Source organism: Papio anubis, chromosome X (assembly GCF_008728515.1).
Source record: "Papio anubis isolate 15944 chromosome X, Panubis1.0, whole genome shotgun sequence".
NCBI classification, from domain to species: Eukaryota; Metazoa; Chordata; class Mammalia; order Primates; family Cercopithecidae; genus Papio; species Papio anubis.
The window spans coordinates 79664099-79676304 of NC_044996.1; the positions used below are offsets into that span (position 1 = coordinate 79664099).

General features: G+C 41.9%; 1 protein-coding gene across 1 annotated transcript in view; it reads right to left on the minus strand.

The window, feature by feature from the left end:
- NHSL2 (NHS like 2) overlaps window positions 1–11953 on the minus strand; it is a 138348-nt gene extending 126395 nt beyond the window's left edge. The window contains exon 1 of the mRNA XM_021933036.2: window positions 10637–11953. Within this exon, the coding sequence (XP_021788728.1) occupies window positions 10637–10814 (178 nt within the window). The 5' untranslated portion in view covers window positions 10815–11953. The remainder of the gene's footprint in view (window positions 1–10636) is intronic.
- Window positions 11954–12206: the final 253 nt, after the last annotated feature.

Genomic DNA, 12206 nt, shown 5'->3' on the forward strand with positions numbered 1-12206 from the left:
ACACTCTCCACTAGGTGCCCTGTCGGCCCCATCACTCTGCCCAGCGTCTGAATCTTGAAGTACATTTCGTTTCTGGATCAAAAACAGAGCCACCTCTGGCACTGCAGAAACATTCATTCCTCACGCACCCCATCCCTGGGCCCCGATCTTTCCCTCTGAGCCAAAGGAAGCGCCGGCCTTTGGCAGACAGAGCGGCGCGGGCCCGTGGCCCCGCAGCTGCACTGCAGCGCCCTCTGCCGGGCATCGGGCTGGCGCCGCCACTCCGCGGGGCGGGGGAGGAGCGCGGGCAGGGGCCGGGCTGCTTCCAAGCAGCCTCCTGTTCCGGAGGTGCTGAGGGACTGTGACTCATCGCGCCTGCTGCGCCCGCACCGGCCGCCCTCGCAGGCTCGCCGCCTCCGCACGCGCTTGGTGACTGGCCGAGCTGCTCAGCGCACGAAAAGCAGTCCAGGGGCCGGCACCCGAAGGTAGCGGCGCGGCAACACTTGCTTCCCCGGGCCGTGCCCTCGCCCTGTCCGCGGACCCGGGCATCATGGAAGCTTCTGGCGCTAAAAGCCCGCTCTCCTCCACTTGTCGCATTGAGTCTTCACCTCTAACCCGGGATAGGGGTCGTTTTTTTTAATCACACTACCTTAACAAGGGGGAAAGTGGGCGAGGGAACGGTGAGGCGAGGGCCGAGGTCAAGCAGATAAGAAGCACGGGAGGGCCTAGATTAACAAGTAACCTCTGATTCCAGAGCTCAAGGTGTGGTTTCCACAGCATCAAGCTGCATGGTCCCCCTAACCTCCCAGGTCCTCGCCCCGACACAAGCGGAGGAAGGGTAGGTTGGACCACCTCATAGAGGACCTTGAAAGTCAAGCACCTAGTTCTAGATCCTTGAGGAATCGCCATACTGTTTTCCATAATGGTTGAACTTGGTTTGATACACCAACAGTGTAAAGTGTTCCTATTTCTCCACATCCTCTCCAGCTGTTGTTTTCCTGACTTTTTAATGATAGCCATTTCTAACTGGTGTGAGATGGTATCTCATTGTGGTTTTGATTTGCATTTCAGTGGCCAGTGATTATGAGCATTTTTTCATGTGTCTGTTGGCTGTATAGATGTCTTCTTTTGAGAAATGTCTGTTCATAAATCATGCTGCTATGAACACATACACCGATATGTTTATTGCTGACACTAATTACAATAGCAAGACTTGGAATCAGCAAATGTCCATCGTGTAGACTGAATTAAGAAAATGGCAACATATACACCATGGAATACTATGCAGCCATAAAAAAGGATGAGTTTGTGTCCTTTGTGGGGACATGGATGCAGCTGGAAACCATCATTCTTAGCAAACTATCCTGCAAAAGAACAAGAAAACCAAACACGCGTAGTTCCTCACTCATGAGGTGGGAACTGAACAATGAGATCACTTGGACTTCGGGAAGGGGAATCACACACAGGAACTATCATGGGAGGGAGGGGAGGGATTGCATTGGGGAGTTATACCTGATGTAAGAATGATGAGTTGATGGGTGCTGGCCGAGGTTGTTGCAGCACCTTAACATGGCACAAGTATACATATGTAAACAAAACCTGCGTTATGCACATGTACCCTAGAACTCAAAAGTATAATGGTAATAAAAAATAAATAAAAAAATAAAATAAAATAACAACACTTTATTGTAGAGTTTATAGTCTATGTAGAAATAAAATAAATAACAAAAGCAAAAAAAAAAAAAAAAAAAAAGTCAAACACCCAAGCCCTTAAAGCATTTTGTTTTGAAAAGAGGAAACATAAAACTGACATTTAAAGTCAGGTAAGCATTGGGCTTGATTCTGTACAGATGTTTTAGATTATATAGAGCCGAGGGCAGTGATCAGAGCTGTGAGTTAGAAAGCTGCACCAAAGGATAACAGATGGAAGAGTAGCACCTGAGACCCCAGCAGCCTCAGCAGGGTCTAAATTAGAGTCAGGAAAATGAGGGAAAAAAGGATTACAGATCTGGGAACGGGAAGGCCTTAGTGATAGATTGAATTTCAAAAAGTGGGCAATTAAAATCCACACAGCACTTTGCACTTCTACTCAGGTATTTACGACAATTGATTCTGCCTTCTGAGTAATAGTTTGCCAGCCTTGTTAGACGGTTAGGTCCACAGAGTAGTGTTGGTGGCTCAGGCCCTATTCCTGCCTTGAGGACCATGACCTTGTAGGGGGAGAACACAGATGTCTGGGGGCAGTGTCCATCCTGTCAGCTGGAACACACGTGAAGGCAGTGATGCTTGCCCAGACAGCATCTGCACATGCCACAGAACCCCTAAGCCAGCCCTTACTTCCTCCTTAGGAAAGGTCTGGAGGGCTCCAGCTTAACTCCAAGGCTGCCTCATGCTACTGAATGTCTTTCTGGGCCTACAATTTGCTGGAGCACCTGAGTGGGAAGCTTGAGCTGCTCTGGCAGCCCCACCCCGAGGCCAGGCATCAAGACCCGTGCAACTGGCTGCGAGCACCTGCTGCCAGCTGGCAACATTGAAGGGACACACCACTGGGCAGTAGCATGGCTCTATTGTAGAAGGGTAATGTATCCAGGTGTCAGCACCCCACAAAGACAAAATCTCCACAGAACTGGAGAGTATTATGTCAGCAGTGGACCTGAAGGTAGCTAGATCTTCCTCCGAACCCACAATTTGGTCTATCCAGAACATTCAGGCCCAACAGGCCCTGCTACCCAGCCCATCTTCCCCTATATAGAGGGACACGATGAATGAGTGCACCCTTCTGGGGTGGGTTGTTTCCTAGTTCCACAGGACCCCAACCCACAGACACCAGCGTGGAACAGGGACCACTCCTAATTTCTGGTACTTCCCATCCTCCACCACTCATGATAACTTGCTGTCACCCTGGTCTATCCTGGATAAAAAAAGCACAGCTCCACTGGCTCCTAATGTTACCAGGTGCTGCTTGTCTACTTCGTCCACTCCTCACTCCCCTGAAGTTCAACAAGGTATGTAATCAAGCCAGAGTTTTGGTGGGTTGGTTGGTTTGTGATCAGGAAAAGGAAGAGTTGTCCCTACTTTGGGAGTACCACTGAACAGCAGAGCAAGTGTCCAGAGCCTCTGTTTATAATAAATATTTACCCTCAGAGCCTGAAGTGTAGGTCCTCACAAATACACAGACACAAATGTGTGTGTGTGTGTTTTTGTGTGTGTGTGTGTGTGTGTGTGTGTTGAGGATGGGTTACGTGGGTTCGTGCAGGCCCCAATGGTCTTTCTGAAGGAGAAAAAGTTGTGTGTAGAAAAGATGTCTATTCTCCCTAAATTAATCTATAATCTCATTGCTATTTCAATCAAATCTCCAGAGGAATTTTTCACAGAACCTGACAAACTGATTCTAAAATCCATGTGAAAAAGAATATGTATAAGAAGAGCCACAACAATTTTTTGGGGAAAAGGACAAATGAAGGATGAAAGTATCAAATCTACAGTAATTAACAGGGTGTGGTATTGGCACAAAAGTAAACAAATGAGTGAAAGAGAGCAGAGAGCTCTCAAGTCAACTCATGTAAAGATGTTAAAATAATAAAAGCTGCATTTATAAGTCAGTGGTGAAAGGATGGACTATTCAACAAATAGTGCTGAAATAACTAGCTTTCCATTTGAAAAAAATTAAATGAGATCCCTACCTTATACTATACACGCACATATTCCACATAGCTCAAACAACTAAATATAAAAAGGAAAATAAACCTACAATGGAAAAAATAGAGATTTATATATTTGTGACTTTGGTATGGAGAAAGTCATTTTAAACAACACACAAACACAACCCAAAAGCCAAAAGGGAGTGGTTGACAAATTTGAGTCCACACACACCAAAAATGACTTTTTTAGGCAAAAGACGCCATCGATAAAGTTAAAAGACAAATAATAAACTGGGGAAATATATTTGCAATGTATGTATTAGACAAAGAATAATCAAAAGATATAGAGAATCTCTGTAAATCAATAAAAAGTAAACAACTCAAAATAAACATGGGCAAAGTATATGGACAGGTAATTCAAAAGGAGAGTTACAGATGGCCAACAGACATTTGAAAAGATGTTCAGCCTCTGGGAATCAAGGAAAAGCAAATGAAAACAACCACCAGATATCATCTTTCACTCATCACATTCGGAACTCAAAGTCTGATTATATCAAGCGTTGTCAAGAAGGTGAGCAAAACTGCTATTCTCAGACACTGCTGGGTGGAGCACAGCCATTATGGGTAGGAATTGGACCACATCCATTAACATGGAAAATGTGCATCCCCTATTATGCAGCAACGCCACTTCTTAGCATCTATCCTGAAGGAACTCCTGCACGTGTACACAAATGTTTATTGAATGGATGTTTATTGAAAGATTGTGTTAGCCACCACAATTAAGAAACAACCTAAAAGTTCATCAGTGGGTGAATAGTTAAATAAATCCTGATAAAAGTCATACTCTGCAAAATTACATAACATTTTAAAAGAGTAAGTCAGGACTTCTGCTTCTGGGAAGATAGAATGACATACTTTTCCCTGGTCCTCCCTCTAAAGCACAACAAAAATGAACACAAAAAGACTGGAGAGGAGGTGGAGAGAAGAATGTACACCTGCAAGAGACCTCAGGACTCAAGGAACAGCATGTGGTGAGTTCTTTGGATTTTTGTTTTGCCTCATATATCCCAGAGTTGAAGCTGAAAAAGTCTGCAACCTGAAAATACCAACAGGGGCAGATTTTTTTAAAAGCCTGCTCTCTTACCAAGACAGAAAATTTTATACACTAATTCTTTAGCCAAATACCACAGAAAAAAAATATGTGGTCCCATTCCCAACCCCACCAGTAAAGGAGGGGTTGAAAACATTCCTTTTTACCCTTGCTAAGCTGTGACCAGGTGCCCCAAATTTCCCCACTGGGGTGAAGTCAGAGAAGGCTGAGCAGGCATCTGGGATAGACCTACTATATAGAAACTCAGCAAGGGTATATAGGAACTCAGCAACACTCTCAAACAACAGGATTTAATTTGACATTTATACAACATCTCATCCAACAGCAGAAGAGTAAGCATCCTTTCCAAGTGCCCATGGAATACAAAACATGTTAGACATATCCTGTGTCATAAAACAAATGTTGACAAATTTAAAATAATTGAAATCAAACGAAATGTATTCTGTGACCAAATTGGAAATCAATAACAGAAAGATAAGAAAATATCTAAAACTTGAAAAATAAACAACACACTTTAACCCATGGGTCAAAGATGAAATTTTAAATTTCAAGATAAATTTAAAAAATACATTGAACTGAATCAAAATGAAAATACAACACAGAAAAATTCATGACATGCAACTAAAGCAACGCTTAAAAAGAAGTTTATAGCTCCAAATGCTTACACTAGAAAAGAAAAAAGGTCTCAAATCAATCATCTAAGTTCCTATCTCAAGTAACTAGAACAAGAAGAGCAAAATAAAGCCAAAGCAAACAGAAGGAAGAAAATAATAAAAAATAACAGCATAAATCGGCAGAATCAAAAACAGAAAAATAGAGAAAATCAATGAAATAAAGAGCTGCTTCTTTGAAAAGATCGGTAAGATTGACAAACCTCTGGCAAGACATACAAATTGCTCATATCAGGAAGGAAATGAGTATCACTACAGACCCTTCAGACATCAAATGGATAATAAGGGAATACTATGACCAACGCTACACGCTTTGACAACTTTGATGAAACAGACCAATTCCTTGAAAAATATAAACTTCCCAAATCTACCAAATATGAAATAGATGATTTGAATAGCCCTATAACTATTAAAAACATGAAATTCATAATTTTAAAACTACTCCCTTTAAAATCTCCAGGTCCAGATGGTTTCACTGGAGAATTCTACCAAATGTTTAAAGAATTCTATGCTAATTCTACACAATCAGTGTAACAAACTAATAGAAATCACATGATCATATTAATCAATGCAGAAAAAGCATTTGATAAACTCTAACACTTATTATCATAAGTTAAAAAAACTCTGAGAAATAAGGCAAAAAGGAAACTTCCTTAACTTGATAAGGAGCATCTACATAAAACTCATACCTAATATATATATATATATATTTTTCCTGGATCAAGCAATATTAGACTTACACCTAACATTAAACTTAATGCTTGAAAGACTAAATGCTTTCCCCCTCAGATTGGAAACAAGGCAAGGATCTCTGCTCTCACCACTCTTGTTCAACATAGTGTTGGAAGTTCTAACAAGTGTAATAAGGCAAAAAAAAAAAAAAAAAGTAAGAAAAGAAAAGATAAAACATGTAGATTATAAAAGAAAAAATAAAACTGCTCCTATTTGGAGATGGCATTATAGTCTACATAGAAAATCCCAAGAAATCTACAAGACAATTCCTAGAACTAATAAGTGAGCTTAGCAAGGTTGCAGGATACAAGATAAGCTTGCAAAAATAAATTGTATTTCTATATACTAGCAATGAACACATGGATGCTGAAATTAAAAATATAATATCATTTACACTTGCTCAAAAATGAAATACTTAAGTGTAAATATAACAAGATATGTATAGAGCTTATATGCTGAAAACTACAAAATGCTGATGACAGAAATCAAAGAAGACCTAAATAGAGAAAGAAATATGCCACATTCAAGGATCAGAATACTTAACATAGTAAAGATGTTAGTTCTCCCCAAATTTATGTGTAGTTTTAGCTCAATCTCTATCAGAATTCCAGGAGGATATTTTAGACACAGACAAGTTTATTCCAAGTATATGGAAAGGCAAAGAAACTAGAATAGCCAAAACAATTTTGAAAAGGGAGAATAAAGTGGGAGGAACCACTCTATCCAATTTCAGGACTTATTATATAGCTACAATAATCAAGACTATGTGGTATTGGTGGAGGGACAGACACACAGATCAATGGAACAGAGTAGAGAACCTAGAAATAGACCCACACAAATATGCCCTACTGATTTTCAACAACGGTACAAAAGCAATTCAATGGAAGAAAGATAGCCTTTTTGAATGGTGCTGGAACAACTGGACATAGACCAAAAAATGAACTTCGACCTGTGTAGTGGGCTGAATGGTGCCTTCCCAAAAGATATGTCTACGTCCTGATTCCTGGAACCTAGGGATATTACCTTATTGGGAAGATGAGCTTTTGCAAGTATAATTAAAATGAGGAGATCATTCTGGATTCAAGTGAGCCCTAAATCTAATGACACGTATCCTTGTAAGATGGACACACAGAGGAGATGATAATGTGAAGATGGAGGTAGAGATTGCAGTGGCATGGCCATAAGCCAAGGAGTATTGGCAGCTAGCAGAAGCGGGACTAGGCAAGGAAGGATCCTCTCCTAGAGCCTCCAGAGGGAGTGCAACTCTGCCCACACCTTAAGTTCAGACTTCTGGCCTCCACAATCATGAGAGAATACATTCTGTAGTTTAAAGCTACCAAGTTTACAGTTACTTGTTACGGCAGCCTCAGGAAATAATATAACCCGTCTCACACCTTATACCAAAAAAAATCAACACAATGGATCAGAAACTTAAATGTAAAATTATAAAAATTTTAGGAAGAAACAGGAAAGTGTTTGGAATCTAAAGCTAGCCATATAAGCCAGACCCTATACTTGACAATCAAAACACATCCAAAAAACCAAAATTGATACATTGGACTTCATCAAAATTAGCAACTTTTGTTCTATGGAGTCCCTGTTAAGAGGATGAGAAAAAGCTTCAGACCAAGAGAAAATGTTTGCAAGCCATATGTCTGACAAAGGACTGGTGTCTAAAATGTATAAAGAACTGTCAAAACTCAGCAGTTAAAAATTCAAACAACTCAACCAGAAATTGGGCTAAAGACATAAATAGACAAGTTACTGAAGAAGATATACAGATGGCAAAGAAGCTCATGAAACAATGTTCAACATCACTAATCTTAGGGGAATGAGAATTGAAACCAGAATGAGATACTACTTCACACCTAGAGAAGAACAGCTAAAAGGGAAAACAGTGAGAACACTAAATGATGATGAGGATGCCAAGAAACTGGAATCCTCATACATTGCTGGTGGGAATGTAAAATGGTACAGCCACTCTGGAAAACAGTTTGTCAGGTTTTTTTGTTTTGTTTTGCTTTGTTTATAGATGGAGTCTCACTCTGTCGTCCAGGCTAGAGTGCAACCTCCACCTTCCAGGTTCAAGCAATTCTCCTGCCTCAGCCTCCCAAGTAGCTGGGACTACAGGTGTGCACCACCACGCCTGGCTAATTTTTGTATTTTTAGTAGAGATGGGGTTTCACCATGTTGACCACAAAGGTCTTGATCTCCTGACCTCGTGATCTGCCCACCTCGGCCTCCCAAAGTGCTGGGATTATAGGTGTGAGCCACCGCACCTGGCCATCAGTTTTGTTTTGTTTTGTTTTTAAACTAAACATGCAATTACCATATGACCCAGCAATTGCACTCTTGGGCATTTATCCCAGAGAAATGAAAACTTATTTCCACATAAAAACCTGTTACGTGAAGGTTTACAGCAGCATTATTTATAATAGCCCAAAACTGGGAACAACCCACATGCCCTTCAGTGGGTGAATGGATAAACGGTCTTTGATACATCCATGCCATGGAAGACTACTCGGCAATAAAAAGGAGCAGATTATTGGAAAAGGGGTAGGGGCAGACTACTGATACACACAACGACCTGGATGGATCTCTAGAAAATTATGCTGACTGAATATAAAATCCCTAAAGGTTGCATACTGTGTGATTCTATTTTACTGCATAACCTGGTTGAAATAACTGGATTTTAGAAATGGAGAATAGATGAGTGGTTGCTAGAGGTTAAGTAGGAGGTTAGGGTGGGAGGGCAATAGGCATGGCTATGATAGGATGACTTGAAGCATCCCTGTGGTGATGGAAATGTTCTGTATCTTGACTGTATAAAGGCAACACCCTGCTTATATTGTACTATAGTTTTGCAAGAAGTGATCATTGAGGAAAACTGGGTGAAGGGTACATGGGACCTCTCTGCATTATTTGTTATACTGCATGTGAATCCACAATTTAATCACAATTAAAAGTTTAATTAAGAAAACAAGAATGAACTAGATCCATATGTCTCCTAAAACAGAAAGGTTTCCAAGACATATTCCTAAGTGAAAAAAAGCAGATTAGTATATATTGTGTGACACCATTTATTTTTAAGTACCCACATAAAACCAAACTGTGTATGCGCAGAAAGGTGGGCACTGATAACAGTGGTTACCTTGGGGGAACAGAGTGGGACCGGAGAGATAGAGATCTGAATTGTAGCTGAATTGATTTTTTTTTCACAATAAGAATATTATTCATATGTTATTTGTTTTTTTTATTAAACTTTTCATTTTGAGATTATTATAGATTCACAGGCAGTTGTAGCAGATAACACTATACTTTGCCCAGGTTCTCCCATTGGTAACATTTTGCAAAACTATAGTACAATATCACAACGAGGGTATTGACATTATACCATCAGGATCACCAGAAGGATTTCTTAGGTTGCCCTTTCATGGCCACACCCATTTCCTACCACCATCTCCCCCTTCCTTAAACCCTGGCACCCATTAATCCCTTCTCCATAATCATATGTTATTTATATAATAAAAACATCACCCTGGACACAAGTACATTGTTCTAGAAATGCATATCTGTTTTGCTTATCCTGATTTCACCTATCCTTGTGTCACCAACACTGTGGTCATAGGACCCAGCTCACAGGTCCCCTGCCCTTGAGCCTCAAGGAAGTGGCTACTGAGCCTCCTAATTTGGAAATAGGCCCACTAGCAATCAAGGCTACCTTTGAGGTATGGAAGAAACACCTGGAAGAACCAGTGCCCCTATGACTATGAATCTACCCACTGTGGCTGATGACAACTTAAATAATACACAAAGCTCAGTCCATGCCAATTAATGCAGCAACAATTTCCATAAGATTCAAGTCAACAAACTGTTGTGCAAGTTTCAATACTGGAAGCAGCAAAGGCCTTCCCACCCCCTGACCTGAAAACATGGCAGCAGTTGAGCCTCTTTAGAGGAAACCGTGAACAGCAGGAATGAGTAACAACTGGTAACCTATATCCAGCTGTGCCTGGCTGAGAGCAGACTCATTAGAGTGGCCCCAGAGAGTACATCCATTCAATCATTTATCCATTCACAATGTATTGGATACCTACTCTGTGCCAGGTACTATCCTAGGCACTGAGTATACCAGTGAACAGAAACAAGTCCCTGCCCTCATGGAGCTCCCATTCTAGTGGGAGAGCCAATGATAGGCAAGGGAAATAAATCAATTACATGTCAGATAGTATTAAGTCCTAGGAAGAACAAACAGCATGGATGGAGGATATGAGGTGTTGAGGGCTGGGACCTGAAATTTTAGAAATGGTGGCCAGAGAAGGTAACAAACTGAGAAGGTAACAAACTGAAACATACTGAAAAGGTAACAAACATTGCAGTGGAGATGTGAAGGAAGTGAGGGAGCAAACTACAAAGATATCCAGTTGTTCTGGACATTTTCCATTTGTCTGTCCACATCTTCTCCACCCTTCTCCCCCCAGCTTGTACCCTGGTAGGCTGACCTGTGTGGATGGCATCAACAGGCTCCCTTGCCCTCTGGCTTCGGGTTAGGTTTGACCAATGGGAAGCACCTGCAAAGAAACCAGAAGAAAAAGGAAAAGTGAGATTGAGGTATTTAGTCATCCACTCTCTCTGTTCGGGGTCACCATGAGCTGGCGGCATCCCTCTGCCAAAGGCCATAGCTCCTGTCAGGTGGTTCTCTCTACACAGCAACCCTTTCCCAGTTCCTGTGAACACTCCCTCCAGGGATCCTTCCCCATACTGGGGAAAAGCATTCCAGGCAGAAGGAAAAGCAAGTACAATGTACCTGGCAAACTTAAAGAATGATCAGGAGCCTAGTGTGGCTGGAATGGAGAGGCAGAAGATGGGATTTGTAAGAGATCATGTCAAGGAGGTAAGGGGGACCAGATTATGCAGGACCTTGTGGACTACTATAAAGGTTTTGGCTTTGAATCTGAGTGAGATGGGGAGCAAGTGGAGGATGTCGAACAGAATACTGACAAGGTCACACTATGTTTTCACAGCATCACTTTGGGAGACTGGTGACAGGAATACTAAAATAATCCAGGCCAGAGACGATGATGGCATGGACCAGGGTGATAGCAGTGGAGGTGGCAGGAAGTGGCCAGATTCTGAACTGATTTTGAAGGTGGTGAAGAAAAATCCTGTTCCACTACAATGACCAGGGCAAAACACCAAACTCAAGACCAGCAACTTATTCCTCAGCATGTCATTATGTATGACTGAAAGTTCTGTTATGCAGCAAGATTTCAGAAAGTCCTGCATGCAGCATGATAATCCTAATACCCTATCACATATGTGTGACACACAACTCTGGGCCGAGGTCCAATCCAAAGGGTTTCTAGACTGCTTCTGACTCCAGAACAACTCCAGAAAACGATCACCATGGGTTTTCTAGCCAACCTACCCCACCCCAAAGCTGTATCCCCATGGGGTGGTGCTGGGTGCCATTTTGTCCCCTGCTCTAAACCCCTTATTGGCTCCAGCCACTCTACCTCCATTGGCTCCTCCATGGGTTGGCTTAGCCATGTCACATCAGAATTCTGGAAAACACTGTCCACAACCCGTCCTGTCCATACCTCCTGTCCTCTACTCCCCGACTCACAGGTTGACAACAGACAGAACACATCCAACCACTGAGCAGATAAGGACGTGGGTCACACAGTCAGTCAGAACACAGTGTGGGCAACAACTCAAAGGTGCCAATATTTTGATAAAGGTTTTACAATTTTCCTGGGAAAACAGGCAACTGTCAGTCATACGCAGGTCATTGAAAGGGAAGAAAAAATAGAAAACTTGGCCCCATAGGCTGAAAGCCCCAGCTTGAAATATCTGGGAGCAAAATACCTGGGAGCGAAAGTACCCTGGTATTTTTTGGTGCACAGTGTTGATTCTCAGAATGAGACCTGTTGCTTCATATTCACGAACCCCCCCGCCCCCCCAGCAAAGGCACCCAGCTGGAAACTGGAGAAAATTACATGATTCTCAGGGCTCATTCAAAAGCCAGGAAAAAACTGATGGTGTTTTGTTTATGTTCAAAGAAATCAATCC